Genomic DNA, 23,535 nt, shown 5'->3' on the forward strand with positions numbered 1-23,535 from the left:
AGGTCTATAAACTGAAATTGGGCAAGGCCGTGCCTTCCAGGTCTATAAATTGAAATCGGGCAAGGCCGTGCATCCCAGGTCTATAAATTGAAATCGGGCAAGGCCGTGTCTCCCAGGTCTATAAATTGAAATCGGGCAAGGCCGTGTCTCCCAGGTCTATAAATTGATATCGGGCAAGGCCGTGCCTCCCAGGTCTATAAACTGAAATTGGGCAAGGCCGTGCCTCCCAGGTCTATAAACTGAAATTGGGCAAGGCCGTGCATCCCAGGTCTATAAACTGAAATTGGGCAAGGTCGTGCATCCCAGGTCTATAAACTGAAATTGGGCAAGGTCGTGCATCCCAGGTCTATAAACTGAAATTGGGCAAGGCCGTGCCTCCCAGGTCTATAAATTGATATCGGGCAAGGCCGTGCATCCCAGGTCTATAAACTGAAATTGGGCAAGGCCGTGCCTCCCAGATCTATAAATTGATATCGGGCAAGGCCGTGCATCCCAGGTCTATAAATTGAAATCAGGCAAGGCCGTGCCTCCCAGATCTATAAATTGATATTGGGCAAGGCCGTGCCTCCCAGGTCTATAAACTGAAATTGGGCAAGGCCGTGCCTCCCAGGTCTATAAACTGAATTCGGGCAAGGCCGTGCCTCCCAGGTCTATAAACTGAATTCGGGCAAGGCCGTGCCTCCCAGGTCTATAAACTGAAATCGGGCAAGGCCGTGCCTCCCAGGTCTATAAACTGAACTCGGGCAAGGCCGTGCCTCCCAGGTCTATAAACTGAAATCGGGCAAGGCCGTGCCTCCCAGGTCTATAAACTGAAATCGGGCAAGGCCGTGCCTCCCAGGTCAGTGGGATTCTTGAGGGACTGCCACGCTAATTTGTGTCTGTTAGCACCCCACACAAAGGGCTTTAAAAGGGCCTCTAGAGATTTAAAGTGTTTCAGGGGGAGGTATACCGGGGTATGCCATAGTACATAGAGTATTTTTAGGGAGCAGGACCATTTTCATTACATTTATGCGGCCCCAGATCCCCAGTGGAAGTCGAGACCAAATCCTCACTTTAGTTTTGACCAAGGAGATCAGAGGTTCTATATTAAGGGAAATGTAATCTGCAGGGGATCTAGATATGTGTATCCCTAAGTATTTAATGACACTAACTCTTTTCAATGGAAGACCAGCTTGGGACTCCGGGGGTGGGAAGCTGTCAAGTGGTAGAACCTGAGACTTATCCCAGTTAATTTTTAACCCTGAGAAAATTCAGATTTGTTCGATCGTGTGGAGTGCAGTCGGTGTCATCTGCATACATGCCAATTTTCTCAATCAAGGAGCCCATTTTCAGACCTCTGATTGGAGGGATGGATTTAGTGTTAGTGACCCACCTGTGCTGATCTCTGTAGGAGTGTCCTCCTCTATAAATGTCCCCGTTATTCCATCCTCCTCCATAGACTGCTGATCATCCCTCACATACCTCTCTTCTTCTTCTGATTTCACCTCAAATTCTATATCCATTGGATCTCCACTCTAAACCAAGAAAATGAGAGAGAAAATATCATCTGTAAGATAGAAGATTTATTATTGTGACATCACATAGAAAATACACACATCATCTCCATGACCTTCGCCCCACCAACCTTGTAACAGTGGGGGATGGTGTGATCTTCCTGTGTGGAATCCCGGGAATACAGAGGACGGGGACATCTCTCTGGTGGGTTCCTGGTATTTGGTGGCTCCATCATATCCTTGTGTCCTTCAGAAAACTCCTCCATCACTCCATACTCCTCATCCTCCTCTTTATACTCTTCTTTAACATCAATATTATCATCCCCGAGGTTTCCACAGGGACGTCTCTCTGGGGGGTTCCTGTATCTGGATGACTCCACCATGGTGTCCTGGTACAGATCTTTATGCTCTTCCTCCATCACCCCATCCTCATCATCCTCCTCTTTTATCTCTTCTTTAATCTCAACTTTAGAATCTCTCAGGTTTCCACTCTGAATATATAATAAAAATGACATCAATGGTAACAATGCAGATAATGTACAGATCCTAATGATACTATCAGTGATTGTTCCTCATCTACCTGATGATGGTGGGGGATGGTGTGACCTTCCTGTGTGGAATCCCGGGAATACAGAGGACGGGGACATCTCTCTGGTGGGTTCCCATTACTGGATCCATCTGTAGGAAACACACACACTGACTGAATACATTGTTTCTATGTGTTTATCAGATGATGGGGGATCTAGGTGGAGCCTCCGTACTGCTCTCTCCTTTACAATAAAGTCTCCTCTTACCCGGTGATGTGAGGGGCGGCTGATTGGCCATCATGACGTCCTTGTAGAGATCCTTGTGTCCTTCTAAATACTCCCACTCCTCCATGGAGAAATAGACAGTGACATCCTGACACCTTATAGGAACCTGACACACACAATGATACAGTCACCATCCAGACACATCCCTTGTGTGGGACCTTCACAGACATCGGCAATAGTTATTATCCCTCAAAATATCTACATACAGCTTATAAAATACAAAAGTATGCATTATAAATCTAATGGAAAACAAAAAAACACCCATCCTCTAATATCCTATAGGTCTATTAGTATAGACTGATGAGGTGAGAAGGTTATTGGTGAGAAAGTTGAAGAGAATGTTCCGGCCTGGTAAGTGGGGGAATGTTCTGCCCCTGAAGGGGGTAATCTAGGTTCCCACACTATATATGTCATATGTGTGTATCATCATCTGCTGGACATAAAAGACGTCACAGTGACTATGGAGGAAGAGGACGGAACATGACGGGGGGGGGGGGGGGGGGGGGCGTTACTGGGTGTAAATAGAAGATCTTATTACCTCCTCTGCTGAAACTTCAAGCGAACTCTCCTCTCTACTTCCTCCCGACTCACCTCTCACCCAGAACTTCTTATTTATAACCTGACATCACTTCCTGTCTGTACATGACATCACTTCCTGTCTTCCATTAGAGACTTCCTGCTGGGTAGAAGTGAGATCACCACCTTGTGGCCTTTAGAGGAACTGCATTCCTTAGAAACATCTCATAGACTAGGTTGATTTACTAAAGGCACATAGACTTTCCACCTTGCAAGTGCAGCTTAGCAAATCAGGCATGGGCGTCCGCAGCAGGGGGCAAGGGGGGTCAAGTGCCCCCCCTGGAATCCCCAAGGTGTTGCCACCGCCGCTACCGCCATGCTGCATTTTTTTTTCTGAGTCTGCTCTCTCCTCTGGATCACAGCGCTGGATGGCTATGTTCGGCGGCCGCTCTGTACACAGTCCCGCCCCCCCCTAGACCAGCTCGTGTGATAGTAGAGAGAATCAACGTTCCGCCTATCACATAAGCCGGTCTGGGGGGGCGGGACTGTGTTACAGAGCGGCCGCCGAACACAGCCATCCAGCGCTGTTGATCCAGAGGAGTAGATGTCCATCCGTGCTACAGTGCCTGGATAGGAGGATCGAGGGGGCAGGGGGGGGGGGCTGCAGTGCTCTCCTCCACCACCGCACTCTCCTGCCCCCCCCAGTGCTCTCTTCCACCACCGCACTCTCCTGCCCCCCCAGTGCTCTCTTCCACCACCGCACTCTCCTGCCCCCCCAGTGCTCTCCCTCCACCACCGCACTCTCCTGCCCCCCCAGTGCTCTCCTCGACCACCGCACTATCCTGCCCCCCAGTGCTCTCTTCCACCACCGCACTCTCCTGCCCCCCCAGTGCTCTCTTCCACCACCGCACTCTCCTGCACCCCCAGTGCTCTCCTCCACCACCGCACTCTCCTGCCCCCCCCCCAAGTGCTCTCCTCCACCACCGCACTCTCCTGCCCCTCCAGTGCTCTCCTCCACCACCGCACTCTCCTGCCCCCCCAGTGCTCTTCCACCACCGCACTCTCCTGCCCCCCAGTGCTCTCTTCCACCACTGCACTCTCCTGCCCCCCCCAAGTGCTCTCCTCCACCACCGCACTCTCCTGCCCTCCCAGTGCTCTCCTCCACCACCGCACTCTCCTGCCCCCCCCCCAGTGCTCTCTTCCACCACCGCACTCTCCTGCCCCCCCCCAGTGCTCTCTTCCACCACCGCACTCTCCTGCCCCCCCCAGTGCTCTCTTCCACCACCGCACTCTCCTGCCCCCCCCCCCCAGTGCTCTCCTTCCACCACCGCACTCTCCTGCCCCCCCCCCAGTGCTCTCTTCCACCACGCACTCTCCTGCCCCCCAGTGCTCTCTTCCACCACCCGCACTCTCCTGCTCCCCCCCAGTGCTCCCTTCCACCACCGCACTCTCCTGCCCCCCCCAGTGCTCTCTTCCACCACGCACTCTCCTGCCCCCCCCAGTGCTCTCTTCCACCACCGTACTCTCCTGCCCCCCCCAGTGCTCTCCTCCACCACTGCACTCTCCTGCCCCCCCAGTGCTCTTCTCTTCCACCACCGCACTCTCCGCCCCCCCCCCCAGTGCTCTCCTCCACCACCGCACTCTCCTGCCCCCCCCCCCAGTGCTCTCCTCCCACCACCGCATTCTCCTGCCCCCCCCCAGTGCTCCCCACCACCGCACTCTCCTGCCCCCCCATGCTCTCTTCCACCACTGTGCTCTCCTCCACCCCCACCACACTCTCCCCCCCCCCCCAGTTTTCTCCTCCCCTGTTCTTGCTGCTCTCCAGCTCTCCCCATCCTTCTCTAGCCACCATCCCAGTGCTTTCCCCCCAGTGCTCTCCCCCCTGTTCCCCCCCAGTGCTCTCCCCCTGTTCCCCCAGTGCTCTCCGCCCCAGTTCCCCCCAGTGCTCTCCCCCCCCGTGCCCTCACCTCCCCCCAGTGCTTTCTCCCCCCAGTGCTCTCCTCTCTCCCCCTGTTCTTTCCCCCCCAGTGCTCTCGCCTCAGTGCTCTCCACTCCCCCCAATGCTCCCCCCCTGTTCTTTCCCCCCCCAGTACTCTTCAGCTCTCCCCATCACTCTCCAGCCCCCACCCCAGTGCTCTCCAGCCCTCCTTACTCCCCACCCCTGTTCTTTCTGCCCCCCTGGTGCTCTCCAGCCCCCCCAGTGCTCTCTAACCTCCGTGCTCTCCACCCCTGTTCTTTTTGCCCCCCCCCCCAGCACTCTCCACTCCCCTACCCTGTACTCTCCACTCCCCCTGCCTCTTGCGCCCACCCATGTGCTCTCCACCCCCCATAGTGCTCTCCAGTCCCCCGTGCTTTCCACCCCTGTTCTTTCTGGCCCCCACTGGTGCTCTCAAGCTCCCCCCATTGCTCTCCACTTCCCCCTGCTCTTTGTGCCCCCCCAGTGCTCTTCACCACCCCACACTCTTAGCCCCCCAGTGCTCTCAGCCTACCGTGCTCTCTACCCCTGTTCTTGTTGGCCCCCCAGTGCTCTCAAGTTCCCCCCAAGTGCTCTCCACTCCCCACCCCTGTGATCTCCACTCCCCCTCGCTCTTTGCCCCCACCCGTGTGTTCTCCAACCCCGCCAGTACTCTTTGCTCCCCCTTCTCTCCAATTCCCACTCAGTGCTCTCCACTTCCCCAGGACCAGAGGGCAGGCTGACTGGGGCCAGAAAATGAGGATGGCTGAAGGTGCAGGTGGCCAGGGACCACTCCATCTCACAGCAGACAGATCCTCTGGAAGGAGCACCGTCCCCATCCAAAACGAGAACAGACCCTGCCTGCTGCTGCCCATCATGGATATCCTGCTGACATGCAAGGTACTGTACCGAGCATCAACAACACACCTTCCCACAGACAGGGACTGCAGACTGGGACATGGGGCACAGGAGGGGCTGCATTTGATGGGCACAGTGAGACTGCATTCACGGCACAGTAAAGCTGCATTTGATGGGCACAGTGAGGCTGCATTTGAAGGGCACAGTGAGGCTGAATTTGGTGGGCACAATGAGGCTGCATTTGGTGGGCACAGTGAGGCTGCATTTGGTGGGCACAGTGAAGCTTCATTTGGTGGGCACAGTGAGGCTGCATTTGGTGGGCACAGTGAGGCTGCATTGGTGGGCACAGTGAGGCTGAATTTGATGGGCACTGGTGAGGCTGAATTGAGCTCTTGCATCAAGTCTGCAGTCTCTGTCCATCTCCTGTAGCATGTCTGAAGTCTCAGAGGGAGTCTGGAGAGGAGTTAAGAGTGGGAGCACCACCGGGATGGGGGTCATGGGAGAAGTCAGACTTGTGTGGACTGTGGACAGGAGACTATAGGATAAAACCAGAGCCACCAAGCTGGAGCCGACTGACTGAGCCCTGCACAGTGCACCTGAGAGGAGGTCAGTGAAAGCGCCGCCAGGCCAGTCGGGGGGGGGGGGGGTCACTGATGTAAGGGGGGAGTGAATACGATAATGTAAGGGGCACTGATATAAAGGGTTTCCTCCTTATATTAGTAACCCACCCCCCTTACCTTAGAGTATTCTTTCTGCAGAAGGTGGTCCCCCCCACGTTCTGAGTTCCTGGGGTCCCCCTTGATGATTGATCACTTACCACTATTAACTGGAATTTGAATATATATATATATATCTATCCCTATGTGATTTCATATCTATATCTAATACTCTCTTCATCAAATGTACTTTAAAATGCATGTTTTTTCCCTTTCATGAACAAGAAAATAATGACGTTATGCTGTTGGGCTGGTATAATAATGCTGTTGGGCTGGTATAATAATGCTGTTGGGCTGGTATAATAATACTGTTGGGTTGGTATAATAATGCTGTGAGGCTGGTATAATAATGCTGTTGGGCTGGTATAATAATGCTGTGAGGCTGGTATAATAATGCTGTTGGGCTGGTATAATAATGCTGTTGGGCTGGTATAATAATGCTGTTGGGCTGGTATAATAATACTGTTGGGTTGGTATAATAATGCTGTGAGGCTGGTATAATAATGCTGTGAGGCTGGTATAATAATGCTGTTGGGCTGGTATAATAATGCTGTTGGGCTGGTATAATAATACTGTTGGGCTGGTATAATAATGCTGTCGGGCTGGTATAATAATGCTGTCGGGCTGGTATAATAATACTGTTGGGCTGGTATAATAATGCTGTTGGGCTGGTATAATAATGCTGTTGGGCTGGTATAATAATGCTGTTGGGCTGGTATGACATTTTTTCCAGGGCTGGTTTTTGAAAGCATGGGCGTCCGCAAGGTTCCTCAGGTGGCTGGGTACCATGCCCATATAGCCTAGAGAATGTACATCTCTTTACATTGCAATACATCTGTTGTTGTCATATTTTTATCTTGATGAAAACAGCCAATCCAGTGACAGTATGAGATGAATATATGACCACAACAGATGTATTGCAATGTAAAGAGATGTCCATTCTCTAGGCTATATGGGCTATATGGGCTTGCTGGTCCCCCACTTTCCTGGCTGCGTGCTCGGATAAGGGTTTGATATGGATTTTGGGGGGGCGACAACTATTTTTTTAAATTTTGGCGTAGGGTTCCCCTTAAAATCAATACCAGACCTAAAGGGCCTGATATGCATGGGGGAGGGGGGGGCGCACCCCACTGTGTTTTTTTTTCCTTTTTTTGTATTGCCGGAAATGGCTTGCAGCCACGATAATCAGATTAAATATCATTTATTTTTTCTTTACAAATATCAGCTTTGCTGCAGCAGGTTCCATACATGGTACAGATCCACCAGTTTACAGGCAGACTAAAGGGGCCCCCCATTCACTATATATTTTTTCTGTCTCAATTGAAACATCATTAAAATAAATGCTCCTTTAAAAACAATCTTTTTTTATTCATTTTTTTTAAATTGCATTTGATAGATGTCCCCCAGGGAAGTACCCGGATCCGCATACCCTTGTTTATGGCCAATCACTTACATAGGCCTTCAAAATGGGGACTTTAAATTTTTCATGTTCGGGGTCCCATTAGACGTTAATAGAGTTTGCGGCTCAGGAGCGATATTTTTCTCTGTTTGGGAGTTCTGCTGTGAACCAAACGGGGGGTGTTCTGCCCATCCCTGACCACTACGCTCCTATTGTAGGCAAGTTGATGTAGGATATATATATATATATATATATATATATACATATACATGCAGTATTAGGGCTGAGATATTGACCAACAAACCAGGGTCTGACCATTCCAGCTGTATTCTTCACAACAAAAGGTTATTTGCTGTTAATTTTATACCCGACCACCTGGGCCCTTGAGGGCCAATCTAAATAAACAGATCACAGAGAGGCAATTTGCAAATTTGTTAGATAAAGAACAATCTGCTACGCCATACATGCTGAAACGCGTTGACTACATGCTGAAACGCGTCGACCTCTGCTGTGCTTTTATCTTTTATGGAGATACAATAAATTTGGACTGATTTGAAGAGCATGTATGGAGATGCGGCTTGTTCTTTATCTATTTAATCACATTGGCAGCCGAGCGACTGCACATCCTGCACCCGACAGCTCAGGAGGAGTTTAATTAAACTTGGGGTAGTAGCACCTTTCTTTGTTGCTTACGATTTGAAAATTTGTACCTCTGAGCTGTGCCAATCAAATGATTCTCTCTGGAAAGTACCATCAAACTCATAGCTGCAGGGATCAACCCTCCGCCCTCTAGCTTCCAGAAGTTTTTCCAAACTTCCAGATCAAGGTGGGGGGGGGAGGCACCAGAGACCTGCCTCTGTGAGTCATCCAGCCCTGACCTGCAGTTAACCCTGACCCAGATTCCAGACTCACACTCACCTGTGGGGAATTTCAAGGGGTGTGAATACTTTTGAAAGGCGCTGTAGATGCATCACTGGCGTCCATTAAACAGGTTGAACAGCAAAGAAGCATCTTATCACATATGTGATTGTTTATATATTTCGTTTCTGTGGTGTGTACATATTTGTGAGTGCCGCTGTCGTGTCATTTACTTATTTATTAAAATTCACTAAAATTAAAATTCATTAAAATGCAGCCAAAACTCAGGACCATTGGGGGAGGGGGTGGGGGAATGTGTGTCACATAAGGTTTGTCTAATGATTATTTTTAACAAACAGACCTTTAAGTGTTTGTGAAATCTTCCACCACAAAATGTACTCAGCCAATAAGAGGTAATGACTCCATTTTTATTTTAAAGGGCCTAGAGGGCCGCCTTTTAAGTGGTGGGGTTAACGTTTTTTCATCCTGGAAGACGACTTCAGAAAACAGACCTGTTACAAGAGTTTACACCACAAAATGTACTCAGCCAATGAGAGGTAAGTGACTCAATTTTTTCCGAACGGTATTCAGTGCTGCTGGAGGTTTTGTGACAGATAAAGGAGCGTTTCTGTCCACAGACTCCATTGACCGGCTAACATTTATCAAAATGAATCAGTCCTAGATTAGCAGCAGATATTAAGCCCCTTATGCTGATGTCGCTGATTAAGTGTTAATGGGATCTCAAATCTCTTCAAGACATCTAGTGGCCATAATTTTTTCTGAAATACTGCAATCGGAAAAATAGCAAAATAGTACATTATAGCCAATAGATGGAGCTGATGAATATAAAAAAAACACAGAATTAAATAAAACATGGCGAAAGCTTCCACCACAAAATGTACTCAGCCAATGAGAGGTAATGACTCAATTTTTATTATAATAAGCCTAGAGGACCACCTTTTAAGTGGTGGGGGTTAACGTGTTTCGTCCTGGAAGACGACTTGAGAAAACAGACCTCTTGAAAGAGTTTACACCACAAAATGTACTCAGCCAATGAGAGGTAATGACTCCATTTTTATTTTTCTCCTGCTATCAATGGCCGACACGGTACAACACTTCATCCATGTCTTTGGTGATCTCTGATCTCCTTATCAACTGTTTCTTCTATGATGAAGATCAGCCATGGAGTATATCTGAGGTGTATATCAGGGGGTGCTTCTTCCCCACATGTCCAGCAACATTCATATACAAGACATTTCCCGCACTCACTAATACACCTCCAGGGTTGTGTGGGACCCCCTGATGTACAGAAAGGATTTCAGTGAGGAACATTTCCCTCACTCAGACCAGGAAAGTTCATTCTCCTCCGTGTCCAATCTCAGATGACTGTAAACAGAGGACTTCTGTGACGGACAATTCCCATTCTCAGGAGAGGAAAGTGGCTTTTGCCTCATGTGAGAGCTCTGATGTCTATAAAGATGGGACTTCACTGAATAACATTTCCCGCACTCAGGACAAGAATATGGCTTCTCCCCCGTGTGAGACCTCAGATGTGTGTGTAGTTGGCTCTTCAATGCAAATTTTTTTCCACACTCAGGACAAGAATACGGCTTCTCCCCCGTGTGCGATCTCTGATGTATGTAAAGATGGGACTTCACTGAAAAACATTTCCCGCACTCAGGACAGGAATACGGCTTCTCCCCCGTGTGCATTCTCTGATGTATGTAAAGAGGGGATGCCGATAGAAAACATTTCCCACACTCAGGACAGGAATACAGATTTTCCCCTGTGTGAGACTTCAGATGTTTGTAAAGATCAGAGTTCATTGAAAAACGTTTCCCGCACACAGGACAGGAATGTGTCTTCTCCCCTGCGTGAGACATTTTGTGTGCACCGAGGGTGTATTTACTTGTAAAACATTTCCCGCACTCAGAACAAGAATACGGCTTCTCCCCCGTGTGAGACCTCTCATGTGTGACAAGCTCTGCTTTTTGTATAAAACATTTACCGCACATAGGACAGGAATACAGCTTCTCCCCCGTGTGCAGTCGCTGATGAGTGTGAAGATTGGACTTATCTAAAAAACACTTCCCGCATTCTGGACAGGCAAACCTCTTATCTTTTGTAAGGGCGGCACCGTCCCGCACAGTCTGAGGTTCCTCGGGATAAGAGGAATACGATGGTCCGGCACCGTCCCGCACAGTCTGAGGTTCCTCAGGATAAGAGGAATACGATGGTCCGGCACCGTCCTGCACAGTCTGAGGTTCCTCAGGATAAGAGGAATACGATGGTCCGGCACCGTCCCGCACAGTCTGAGGTTCCTCGGGATAAGAGGAATACGATGGTCCGGCACCGTCCCGCACAGTCTGAGGTTCCTCGGGATAAGAGGAATACGATGGTCCGGCACCGTCCCGCACAGTCTGAGGTTCCTCAGGATAAGAGGAATACGATGGTCCGGCACCGTCCCGCACAGTCTGAGGTTCCTCAGGATAAGAGGAATACGATGGTCCGGCCCCGTCCCTCACAGTCTGAGGTTCCTCGGGATAAGAGGAATACGATGGTCCATCTACACTGTGTGGTGCCGGATGGACATTTGAGGGAGTCGGGTTTTCTCCTGGACTATTTTGCTTATGAGATCTCCAGTGTGTGATAAAAATTGATTTCCGTGCAAAACATTTCCCACATGTAGGACAGAAAAAAAGCTTCTCTCCCGTGTGAGATGTCTGGTGTGATAAAAGATGGGACTTCTGTGTAAAACTTTTACCGCACTCAGAGCAGGAAAACGGTTTCTCACCAGTGTGAGTTCTCATATGTACCTTAAGATTGCCTTTCCAATTGAAACACTTCCCACACTCAGGACAAGGAAACACATCCTCTGTTGTAAGGACGGCACCATCCCGCACAGTCTGAGGTTCCTCGGGATAAGAGGAATACGATGGTCCGGCACCGTCCCGCACAGTCTGAGGTTCCTCGGGATAAGAGGAATACGATGGTCCGGCACCGTCCCGCACAGTCTGAGGTTCCTCAGTATAAGAGGAATACGATGGTCCGGCACCGTCCCGCACAGTCTGAGGTTCATCAGGATAAGAGGAATACGATGGTCCGGCACCGTCCCGCACAGTCTGAGGTTCCTCGGGATAAGAGGAATACGATGGTCCGGCACCGTCCCGCACAGTCTGAGGTTCCTCAGGATAAGAGGAATACGATGGTCCGGCACCGTCCCGCACAGTCTGAGGTTCCTCGGGATAAGAGGAATACGATGGTCCGGCACCGTCCCGCACAGTCTGAGGTTCCTCAGGATAAGAGGAATACGATGGTCCGGCACCGTCCCGCACAGTCTGAGGTTCCTCGGGATAAGAGGAATACGATGGTCCGGCACCGTCCCGCACAGTCTGAGGTTCCTCGGGATAAGAGGAATACGATGGTCCGGCACCGTCCCGCACAGTCTGAGGTTCCTCGGGATAAGAGGAATACGATGGTCCATCTACACTGTGTGGTGCCGGATGGACATTTGAGGTAGTCGGGTTTTCTCCTGGACTATACTGTGTGATGTCCTCATCTTCTACTTTACAGTCTGGAGACAAAGTGAGACAATCCTCTGAGGTTTTCCTCATCTCCCGTCCATCTACTAAAATAGAAATACAAAGATTATTACTAGACATGAGCTGATTGGTTCCCCTAAACCAGGACTCCGCCCACATCAGGCAGCTTTGTCTCTGAGGATCATTTAAAAATCATTCAAATTATACATATTATATTCCAGGCCACAGATACGATTACAATTTTAGTATCTACTGACCTAATGATAATTCTGTTATAAGGTAAATATATAAAGGTTGTGACTTAGGACAAATTATAAGTAGAATTGTTTAACCACTTCAGCCCCGGACCATTTGGCTTATTATTACTAGACATGAGCTGATTGGTTCCCCTAAACCAGGACTCCGCCCACATCAGGCAGCTTTGTCTCTGAGGATCTTACAATTCCCCCCTCAAGGTAACTAGTAAATGGGTCCTCTGATCTCCTACCAGATCATTTCTTTATTCATGGACCTTAGTCAGAGAGGGAGGAAACAACGAGAACTGTCTTCTATAGGAGTGACAGTGATGAGGGGATTATAGGACGAGTGTCCCCTCCCCCTCTATCACTCATTACAGATGGGCTGAAAACCCCTCAGTTCGGTTCGCACTACAACTCTACTAAAGTCTATGGGACCCGAATTTGAAAAATCAAAATTTCCCATTATGAAGATTTATATGCACATTATTGACCATAAAAAGTGTATGGAGGTCCGGGCACTGCCCTGGGGGACATGTATGGGGTGCAAAATATATATATATTTTAAATATTGTTTTTTCAGGACAAATCATTTTAATGATGCTTAAAGTTAAACAATAAAAATGAAAAATTCCTTTAAAATATCATGCCTGGGTGGTCCCTTTAGTCTGCCTGTAGAGTGGCGCATCTGTACCATGTATAGAACCTGCTGCAGCAAAACTGACATTTATAAAGGAATAAAAATGAATGGAATTACATTTAAATTCCTGGCAATAGGAAAAAAATCTGCCCTTTAGGTCTGGTATGGATATTAAGGGGAACCCCACGGCAAAAAATAAATAAAAAGGACATGGGGCCCCCCCAAAACCCATACCAGACCCTTATCCGTGCATGCAGCCCAGACACTTACAGAACTGAGGTGCAGGGCTCATAGGGTGACTGGCGTACAGGAGTATGGATGCTCTACAGCAGCGGGAAGCTTATAGTGATTCCCACTAGGAAAACGCTGGAGGACACAACCCTTATTACAGGCTGATACCCCCCAGTCCCTGCCCTACTCTGGACCAATCAGTGAGCAGTATGGGTGGAGGAATGGATTTAGTGTTAATGACCCACCTGTGCTGATCTCTGTAGGAGTGTCCTCCTCTATAAATGTCCCCGTTATTCCATCCTCCTCCATAGACTGCTGATCATCCCTCACATACCTCTCTTCTTCTTCTGATTTCACCTCAAATTCTATATCCATTGGATCTCCACTCTAAACCAAGAAAATTAGAGAGAATATCATCTGTAAGATAGAAACTTTATTATTATGACATCACATAAGAAATCCACACATCATCCCATTAGTCCATGTTCTAGATTCTCCGTCCCACCAACCTTGTAACAGTGGGGGATGGTGTGACCTTCCTGTGTGGAATCCCGGGAATACAGAGGACGGGGACATCTCTCTGGGGGTTTCTGTATCTGGATGACTCCCCCATGGTGTCCTGGTACAGATCTTTGTGTTCTTCCTCCATCCCCCCATCCTCATCATCCTCCTCTTTTATCTCTTCTTTCACCTCAACTTTAGGATCTCTCAGGTTTCCACTCTGAATATATAATAAAAATGACATCAATGGTAACAATGCAGATAATGTACAGATCCTAATGATACTATCAGTGATTGTTCCTCATCTACCTGATGATGGTGGGGGATGGTGTGACCTTCCTGTGTGGAATCCCGGGAATACAGAGGACGGGGACATCTCTCTGGTGGGTTCCCATTACTGGATCCATCTGTAGGAAACACACACACTGACTGAATACATTGTTTCTATGTGTTTATCAGATGATGGGGGATCTAGGTGGAGCCTCCGTACTGCTCTCTCCTTTACAATAAAGTCTCCTCTTACCCGGTGATGTGAGGGGCGGCTGATTGTCCATCATGACGTCCTTGTAGAGATCCTTGTGTCCTTCTAAATACTCCCACTCCTCCATGGAGAAATAGACAGTGACATCCTGACACCTTATAGGAACCTGACACACACAATGATACAGTCACCATCCAGACACATCCCTTGTGTGGGACCATCACAGACATCGGCAATAGTTATCCCTCAAAATATCTACATACAGCTTATAAAATACAAAAGTATGCATCATAAATCTAACGGAAAACAAAAAAAACACCCATCCCCTAATATCTTATAGTCTATTAGTATAGACTGATGAGGTGAGAAGGTTATTGGTGAGAAAGTTGAAGAGAATGTTCCGGCCCCCGTAAGTGGGGGAATGTTCTGCCCCTGAAGGGGGTAATCTAGGTTCCCACACTATATATGTGTGTATCTTCATCTGCTGGAGATAAAAGACGTCACAGTGACTATGGAGGAAGAGGACGGACATGACGGGGGGATTACTGGGTGTAAATAGAGAATAAGATCTTATTACCTCCTCTGCTGAAACTTCAAGCGACGTCTCCTCTCTACTTCCTCCCGACTCACCTCTCACCCGGAACTTCCTATTTATAACCTGACATCACTTCCTGTCTGTACATGACATCACTTCCTGTCTACCATAGAGACTTCCCTGTCTGGGTAGAAGTGAGATCACCACCTTGTGGCCTTTAGAGGAATTGCATTCCTTAGAAACATCTCATAGACTAGGTTGATTTACTAAAGGCACATAGACCTTCCACCTTGCAAGTGCAGCTTAGCAAATCAGGTGAAGCTTGACTTTGCCAAAAATTCCCAATCACATTCAAGGGGGAAAAAAAAACAGCAATTTTGCTTACACATGTTTGGATGATGGAAATCAGCAGAGCTTTCCATAATTTACTAAGCTCTGGAGCAACAGCATTTGCAAAGGTCTATTAGCCTTTAGTAATTTAACCCCACAGTGTGAACCCGGTCTTGTGCTGTGTGTATGTACTGTATGTAAGGCACACGGGTGACACTCTCTCCATGTTCCTCCCCATGTTGGGTGCCAAGTGTGGGTCACATGAGAGGCCTGCCCTGTGGTGGGTTCTTATGGGTTATGCTGGGCACCTTGAACAGGTCCACTCACCTTACATATGGGGTAAGTTTGCTCATCATTGCCCCTGGACAAGGGGGAGGCCGCATTCAGGGATAACCCAACCTTAGGATCTCATTAATTGACAACTTTTTGTAAAAAGATATATTTTCTTTCCTGCATTTCCCAAAAACTTGCGACAAAAAAAAATTAATTTTCAAAAGACACACTATGGCTTTCATAAAACGCCTTGGAGTATTTTCTTTCCAAAAACGGGGTCATTTTTTGGGGGGGGTTTCCCCTGTCATGCTCCAGGACCTCCAGACATGTGATAGGTGCTCCTTGGATTTTGGGCTCCTCTATGTGGTTAGGCTGTGAAAAAGTCTCACATGTGTACTCGGGAGGGTATGGCTGGCATGGTCCTAATACTCTACTTTACTTGACCACTGCACTCTATGCACAGGGCCATATATAACATGTTCCTGACCACTGCACTCTGTACCCTGGGCTGTATATGATATACTCCTGACCACTGCACTCTATACATTGGACTGTATATGATATATTCCTGACCGCTGCACTCTTTACACAGGCCTGTATAGGATATACTCCTGACAATTGCACTCTATACACAGGGCTGTATATGATATACTCCTGACAACTGCACTCTATATGCAGGGATGTATATGATATATGCCTGACCGCTGCACTATATACACAGGAGTATATTATATACAGCCCTGACCACTGCACTCCATACACAGGGCTGTATATGATATACTCCCAACCACTGCACACTGTACACAGGGCTGTATATGATATACTCCTGACCACTGCACACAGGGCTGTATATGATATACTTCTGACCACTGCACTCTGTACACAGGGCTGTATAGGACATGTTCCTGATAGGGATGGGCAAACATTGCCCAAATTTTCTGTGCGCTCAGTGGGAAAGTTTAAAAAAACTGCCTCCTGTTTTTATTTTGACACTTTTTTGCTGAATGGGCAGGGGTACACCACACTCATTCACACTATGGAAGGGGATCTGGGGGATTCTAGATTGCGATAAACTCCCCGCCCACATACCCCCACAACCACCGCCCAGGGATGTCGAGAAGAGGCCTTTGTCCCCATCAACCATGGGGACAAGGTGTTTTTGGGTGGGGGGCAGAGCTCCCCCCTTCCCCAATATACCCCCCTGTTGAGGACATGTGGCCTGGTATAGTTCAGGAGGGGGGGTGCTTGCTGGTCCCCCACTTTCCTGGCTGCGTGCTCGGATAAGGGTTTGACATGGATTTTGGGGGGGGGGGGCGACAACTATTTTTTTTAATTTTGGCATAGGGTTCCCCTTAAAATCAATACCAGACCTAAAGGGCCTGATATGCATGGGGGGGGCACCCCACTGTGTTTTTTTTCCCTTTTTTTGTATTGCCGGAAATGGCTTGCAGCCACGATAATCAGTTTAAATATCATTTATTTTTTCTTTACAAATATCAGCTTTGCTGCAGCAGGTTCCATACATGGTACAGATCCACCAGTTTACAGGCAGACTAAAGGGGCCCCCCCATTCACTATATATTTTTTCTGTCTCAATTGAAACATCATTAAAATAAATGCTCCTTTAAAAACAATCTTTTTTTATTCATTTTTTTAAAATTGCATTTGATAGATGTCCCCCAGGGCAGTACCCGGATCCGCATACCCTTGTTTATGGCCAATCACTTACATAGGCCTTCAAAATGGGGACTTTAAATTTTTCATGTTCGGGGTCCCATTAGACGTTAATAGAGTTTGCGGCTCAGGAGCGATATTTTTCTCTGTTTGGGAGTTCTGCTGTGAACCAAACGGGGGGTGTTCTGCCCATCCCTGACCACTACGCTCCTATTGTAGGCAAGTTGATGTAGGATATATATATATATATATATATATATATATATATATATATATATATACACACATACATATACATGCAGTATTAGGGCTGAGATATTGACCAACAAACCAGGGTCTGACCATTCCAGCTGTATTCTTCACAACAAAAGGTTATTTGCTGTTAATTTTATACCCGACCACCTGGCCCCTTTGAGGGCCAATCTAAAAAAACAGATCACAGAGAGGCAGTTTGCAAATTTGTTAGATAAAGAACAATCTGCTACGCCATACATGCTGAAACGCGTCGACTACATGCTGAAACGCGTCGACCTCTGCTGTGCTTTTATCTTTTATGGAGATACAATAAATTTGAACTGATTTGAAGAGCATGTATGGAGATGCGGCTTGTTCTTTATCTATTTAATCACATTGGCAGCCGAGCGACTGCACATCCTGCACCCGACAGCTCAGGAGGAGTTTAATTAAACTTGGGGTAGTAGCACCTTTCTTTGTTGCTTACGATTTGAAAATTTGTACCTCCGAGCTGTGCCGGGACCCAATCAAATGATTCTCTCTGGAAAGTACCATCAAACTCATAGCTGCAGGGATCAACCCTCCGCCCTCTAGCTTCCAGAAGTTTTTCCAAACTTCCAGATCAATAGAGGGAGGCACCAGAGACCTGCCTCTGTGAGTCATCCAGCCCTGACCTGCAGTTAACCCTGACCCAGATTCCAGACTCACACTCACCTGTGGGGAATTTCAAGGGGTGTGAATACTTTTGCAAGGCGCTGTAGATGCATCACTGGCGTCCATTAAACAGGTTGAACAGCAAAGAAGCATCTTATCACATATGTGATTGTTTATATATTTCGTTTCTGTGGTGTGTACATATTTGTGAGTGCCGCTGTTGTGTCATTTACTTATTTATTAAAATTCACTAAAATTAAAATTCATTAAAATGCAGCCAAAACTCAGGACCATTGGGGGAGGGGGTGGGGGAATGTGTGTCACATAAGGTGTGTCTAATGATTATTTTTAACAAACAGACCTTTAAGTGTTTGTGAAATCTTCCACCACAAAATGTACTCAGCCAATAAGAGGTAATGACTCCATTTTTATTTTAAAGGGCCTAGAGGGCCGCCTTTTAAGTGGTGGGGTTAACGTTTTTTCGTCCTGGAAGACGACTTGAGAAAACAGACCTCTTACAAGAGTTTACACCACAAAATGTACTCAGCCAATGACAGGTAATGACTCCATTTTTTCCAAACGGAATTCAGTGCTGCTGGAGGTTTTGTGACAGATAAAGGAGCGTTTCTGTCCACAGACTCCATTGACCGGCTAACATTTATCAAAATGAATCAGTCCTAGATTAGCAGCAGATATTAAGCCCCTTATGCTGATGTCGCTGATTAAGTGTTAATGGGATCTCAAATCTCTTCAAGACATCTAGTGGCCATCATTTTTTCAGAAATACTGCAATCGGAAAAATAGCAAAATAGTACATTATAGCCAATAGATGGAGCTGATGAATATAAAAAAAACACAGAATTAAATAAAACATGGCGAAAGCTTCCACCACAAAATGTACTCAGCCAATGAGAGGTAATGACTCCATTTTTATTATAATAAGCCTAGAGGACCACCTTTTAAGTGGTGGGGGTTAACGTGTTTCGTCCTGGAAGACGACTTGAGAAAACAGACCTCTTGAAAGAGTTTACACCACAAAATGTACTCAGCCAATGAGAGGTAATGACTCCATTTTTATTTTTCTCCTGCTATCAATGGCCGACACGGTACAACACTTCATCCATGTCTTTGGTGATCTCTGATCTCCTTATCAACTGTTTCTTCCATGATGAAGATCAGCCATGGAGTATATCTGAGGTGTATATCAGGGGGTGCTTCTTCCCCACATGTCCAGTAACATTCATATACAAGACATTTCCCGCACTCACTAATACACCTCGAGGGTTGTGTGGGACCCCCTGATGTACAGAAAGGATTTCAGTGAGGAACATTTCCCTCACTCAGACCAGGAAAGTTCATTCTCCTCCGTGTCCAATCTCAGATGACTGTAAACAGAGGACTTCTGTGACGGACAATTCCCATTCTCAGGAGAGGAAAGTGGCTTTTGCCTCATGTGAGAGCTCTGATGTCTATAAAGATGGGACTTCACTGAATAACATTTCCCGCACTCAGGACAAGAATATGGCTTCTCCCCCGTGTGAGACCTCAGATGTGTGTGTAGTTGGCTCTTCAATGCAAATTTTTTTCCACACTCAGGACAAGAATACGGCTTCTCCCCCGTGTGCGATCTCTGATGTATGTAAAGATGGGACTTCACTGAAAAACATTTCCCGCACTCAGGACAGGAATACGGCTTCTCCCCCGTGTGCATTCTCTGATGTATGTAAAGAGGGGATGCCGATAGAAAACATTTCCCACACTCAGGACAGGAATACAGATTTTCCCCTGTGTGAGACTTCAGATGTTTGTAAAGATCAGAGTTCATTGAAAAACGTTTCCCGCACACAGGACAGGAATGTGTCTTCTCCCCTGCGTGAGACATTTTGTGTGCACCGAGGGTGTATTTACTTGTAAAACATTTCCCGCACTCAGAACAAGAATACGGCTTCTCCCCCGTGTGAGACCTCTCATGTGTGACAAGCTCTGCTTTTTGTATAAAACATTTACCGCACATAGGACAGGAATACAGCTTCTCCCCCGTGTGCAGTCGCTGATGAGTGTGAAGATTGGACTTATCTAAAAAACACTTCCCGCATTCTGGACAGGCAAACCTCTTATCTTTTGTAAGGGCGGCACCGTCCCGCACAGTCTGAGGTTCCTCGGGATAAGAGGAATACGATGGTCCGGCACCGTCCCGCACAGTCTGAGGTTCCTCGGGATAAGAGGAATACGATGGTCCATCTACACTGTGTGGTGCCGGATGGACATTTGAGGGAGTCGGGTTTTCTCCTGGACTATTTTGCTTATGAGATCTCCAGTGTGTGATAAAAATTGATTTCCGTGCAAAACATTTCCCACACGTAGGACAGAAAAAAAGCTTCTCTCCCGTGTGAGATGTCTGGTGTGATAAAAGATGGGACTTCTGTGTAAAACGTTTCCCGCACTCAGAGCAGGAAAACGGTTTCTCACCAGTGTGAGTTCTCATATGTACCTTAAGATTGCCTTTCCAATTGAAACACTTCCCACACTCAGGACAAGGAAACACATCCTCTGTTGTAAGGACGGCACCGTCCCGCACAGTCTGAGGTTCCTCGGGATAAGAGGAATACGATGGTCCGGCACCGTCCCGCACAGTCTGAGGTTCCTCGGGATAAGAGGAATACGATGGTCCGGCACCGTCCCGCACAGTCTGAGGTTCCTCAGGATAAGAGGAATACGATGGTCCGGCACCGTCCCGCACAGTCTGAGGTTCCTCGGGATAAGAGGAATACGATGGTCCGGCACCGTCCCGCACAGTCTGAGGTTCCTCGGGATAAGAGGAATACGATGGTCCGGCACCGTCCCGCACAGTCTGAGGTTCCTCAGTATAAGAGGAATACGATGGTCCGGCACCGTCCCTCACAGTCTGAGGTTCCTCGGGATAAGAGGAATACGATGGTCCGGCACCGTCCCGCACAGTCTGAGGTTCCTCGGGATAAGAGGAATACGATGGTCCGGCACCGTCCCGCACAGTCTGATGTTCCTCAGGATAAGAGGAATACGATGGTCCGGCACCGTCCCGCACAGTCTGAGGTTCCTCAGGATAAGAGGAATACGATGGTCCGGCACCATCCCTCACAGTCTGAGGTTCCTCAGGATAAGAGGAATACGATGGTCCGGCACCGTCCCGCACAGTCTGAGGTTCCTCGGGATAAGAGGAATACGATGGTCCATCTACACTGTGTGGTCCCGGATGGACATTTGAGGTAGTCGGGTTTTCTCCTGGACTATACTGTGTGATGTCCTCATCTTCTCCTTTACAGTCTGGAGACAAAGTGAGACAATCCTCTGAGGTTTTCCTCATCTCCCGTCCATCTACTAAAATAGAAATACAAAGATTATTACTAGACATCAGCTGATTGGTTCCCCTAAACCAGGACTCCGCCCACATCAGGCAGCTTTGTCTCTGAGGATCTTACAATTCCCCCCTCAAGGTAACTAGTAAATGGGTCCTCTGATCTCCTACCAGATCATTTCTTTATTCATGGACCTTAGTCAGAGAGTGAGGAAACAACGAGAACTGTCTTCTATAGGAGTGACAGTGATGAGGGGATTATAGGACGAGTGTCCCCTCCCCCTCTATCACTCATTACAGATGGGCTGAAAACCCCTCAGTTCGGTTCGCACTACAACTCTACTAAAGTCTATGGGACCCGAATTAGAAAAATCTAAATTTCCCATTATGAAGATTTATATGCACATTATTGACCATAAAAAGTGTATGGAGGTCCGGGCACTGCCCTGGGGGACTTGTATGGGGTGAAAAATATATATATATTTTAAATATTGTTTTTTCAGGACCAATCATTTTAATGATGCTTAAAGTTAAACAATAAAAATTAAAAATTCCTTTAAAATATCATGCCTGGGGGGTCCCTTTAGTCTGCCTGTAGAGTGGCGCATCTGTACCATGTATAGAACCTGCTGCAGCAAAACTGACATTTATAAAGGAATAAAAATGAATGAAATTACATTTAAATTCCTGGCAATAGGAAAAAAATCTGCCCTTTAGGTCTGGTATGGATATTAAGGGGAACCCCACGGCAAAAAAAATAAAAAGGACATGGGGCCCCCCCAAAACCCATACCAGACCCTTATCCGTGCATGCAGCCCAGACACTTACAGAACTGAGGTGCAGGGCTCATAGGGTGACTGGCATACAGGAGTATGGATGCTCTACAGCAGCGGGAATCTTATAGTGATTCCCACTAGGAAAACGCTGGAGGACACAACCCTTATTACAGGCTGATATCACCCAGCCCCCGCCCTACTCTGGACCAATCAGTGAGCAGTATGGGTGGAGGAATGGATTTAGTATTAATGACCCACCTGTGCTGATCTCTGTAGGAGTGTCCTCCTCTATAAATGTCCCCGTTATTCCATCCTCCTCCATAGACTGCTGATCATCCCTCACATACCTCTCTTCTTCTTCTGATTTCACCTCAAATTCTATATCCATTGGATCTCCACTCTAAACCAAGAAAATTAGAGAGAATATCATCTGTAAGATAGAAACTTTATTATTATGACATCACATAAGAAATCTACACATCATCCCATTAGTCCATGTTCTAGATTCTCCGTCCCACCAACCTTGTAACAGTGGGGGATGGTGAGATCTTCCTGTGTGGAATCCCGGGAATACAGAGGACGGGGACATCTCTCTGGTGGGTTCCTGGTATTTGGTGGCTCCATCATATCCTTGTGTCCTTCTGAAAACTCCTCCATCACTCCATATTCCTCATCCTCCTCTTTATACTCTTCTTTAATATCAATATTATCATCCCCGAGGTTACCACGGGGACATCTCTCTGGTGGGTTCCTGTATCTGGATGACTCCTCCATGGTGTCCTGGTACAGATCTTTGTGCTCTTCCTCCATCACCCCATCCTCATCATCCTCCTCTTTTATCTCTTCTTTCACCTCAACTTTAGGATCTCTCAGGTTTCCACTCTGAATATATAATAAAAATGACATCAATGGTAACAATGCAGATAATGTACAGATCCTAATGATACTATCAGTGATTGTTCCTCACCTACCTGATGATGGTGGGGGATGGTGTGACCTTCCTGTGTGGAATCCCGGGAATACAGAGGACGGGGACATCTCTCTGGGGGGTTCCCATTACTGGATCCATCTGTAGGAAACACACACACTGACTGAATACATTGTTTCTATGTGTTTATCAGATGATGGGGGATGGGTGGAGCCTCCGTACTGCTCTCTCCTTTACAATAAAGTCTCCTCTTACCCGGTGATGTGAGGGGCGGCTGATTGTCCATCATGACGTCCTTGTAGAGATCCTTGTGTCCTTCTAAATACTCCCACTCCTCCATGGAGAAATAGACAGTGACATCCTGACACCTTATAGGAACCTGACACACACAATGATACAGTCACCATCCAGACACATCCCTTGTGTGGGACCATCACAGACATCGGGAATAGTTATCCCTCAAAATATCTACATACAGCTTATAAAATACAAAAGTATGCATCATAAATCTAACGGAAAACAAAAAAAACACCCATCCTCTAATATCTTATAGTCTATTA

At 47.3% G+C, this 23,535-nt stretch overlaps 2 protein-coding genes across 2 annotated transcripts; both read right to left on the reverse strand.

Annotated features, from left to right (window-relative positions):
* Window positions 1–1,327: 1,327 nt before the first annotated feature.
* LOC143955964 (uncharacterized) lies at window positions 1,328–2,541 on the reverse strand. The gene is made up of 3 exons (XM_077466091.1): window positions 2,074–2,541; window positions 1,625–1,984; window positions 1,328–1,514 (listed from the first exon to the last, which is right to left on the reverse strand). The coding sequence occupies exons 2-3, from the start codon at window positions 1,910–1,912 to the stop codon at window positions 1,329–1,331; spliced, it is 474 nt and encodes a 157-aa protein (XP_077322217.1). The 5' UTR covers window positions 1,913–1,984; window positions 2,074–2,541; the 3' UTR covers window position 1,328.
* Window positions 2,542–9,660: 7,119 nt separating this feature from the next.
* Window positions 9,661–16,782, reverse strand: LOC143955601 (uncharacterized). Its single transcript, XM_077465685.1, has 2 exons — window positions 14,815–16,782; window positions 9,661–14,403 (listed from the first exon to the last, which is right to left on the reverse strand). The coding sequence occupies exon 2, from the start codon at window positions 12,305–12,307 to the stop codon at window positions 9,944–9,946; it is 2,364 nt and encodes a 787-aa protein (XP_077321811.1). The 5' UTR covers window positions 12,308–14,403; window positions 14,815–16,782; the 3' UTR covers window positions 9,661–9,943.
* Window positions 16,783–23,535: the final 6,753 nt, after the last annotated feature.

This window comes from Lithobates pipiens, unplaced genomic scaffold, assembly GCF_037356315.1.
Source record: "Lithobates pipiens isolate NorthernLeopardFrog02 unplaced genomic scaffold, aLitPip1_a1.2 Scaffold_35, whole genome shotgun sequence".
Classification (NCBI taxonomy): domain Eukaryota; kingdom Metazoa; phylum Chordata; class Amphibia; order Anura; family Ranidae; genus Lithobates; species Lithobates pipiens.

Bases quoted from the DNA above. Each gene is read 5' to 3' on its own strand.
- LOC143955964 (XM_077466091.1), bottom strand. From the start codon at position 1,912: ATGGAGGAAGAGCATAAAGATCTGTACCAGGACACCATGGTGGAGTCA. The intron at 1,515-1,624 runs GTTGGTGGGGCG...TTCTTGGTTTAG, and splicing joins CCATCCCCCACTGTTACAAG to AGTGGAGATCCAATGGATAT.
- LOC143955601 (XM_077465685.1), bottom strand. From the start codon at position 12,307: ATGTGGGCGGAGTCCTGGTTTAGGGGAACCAATCAGCTCATGTCTAGT.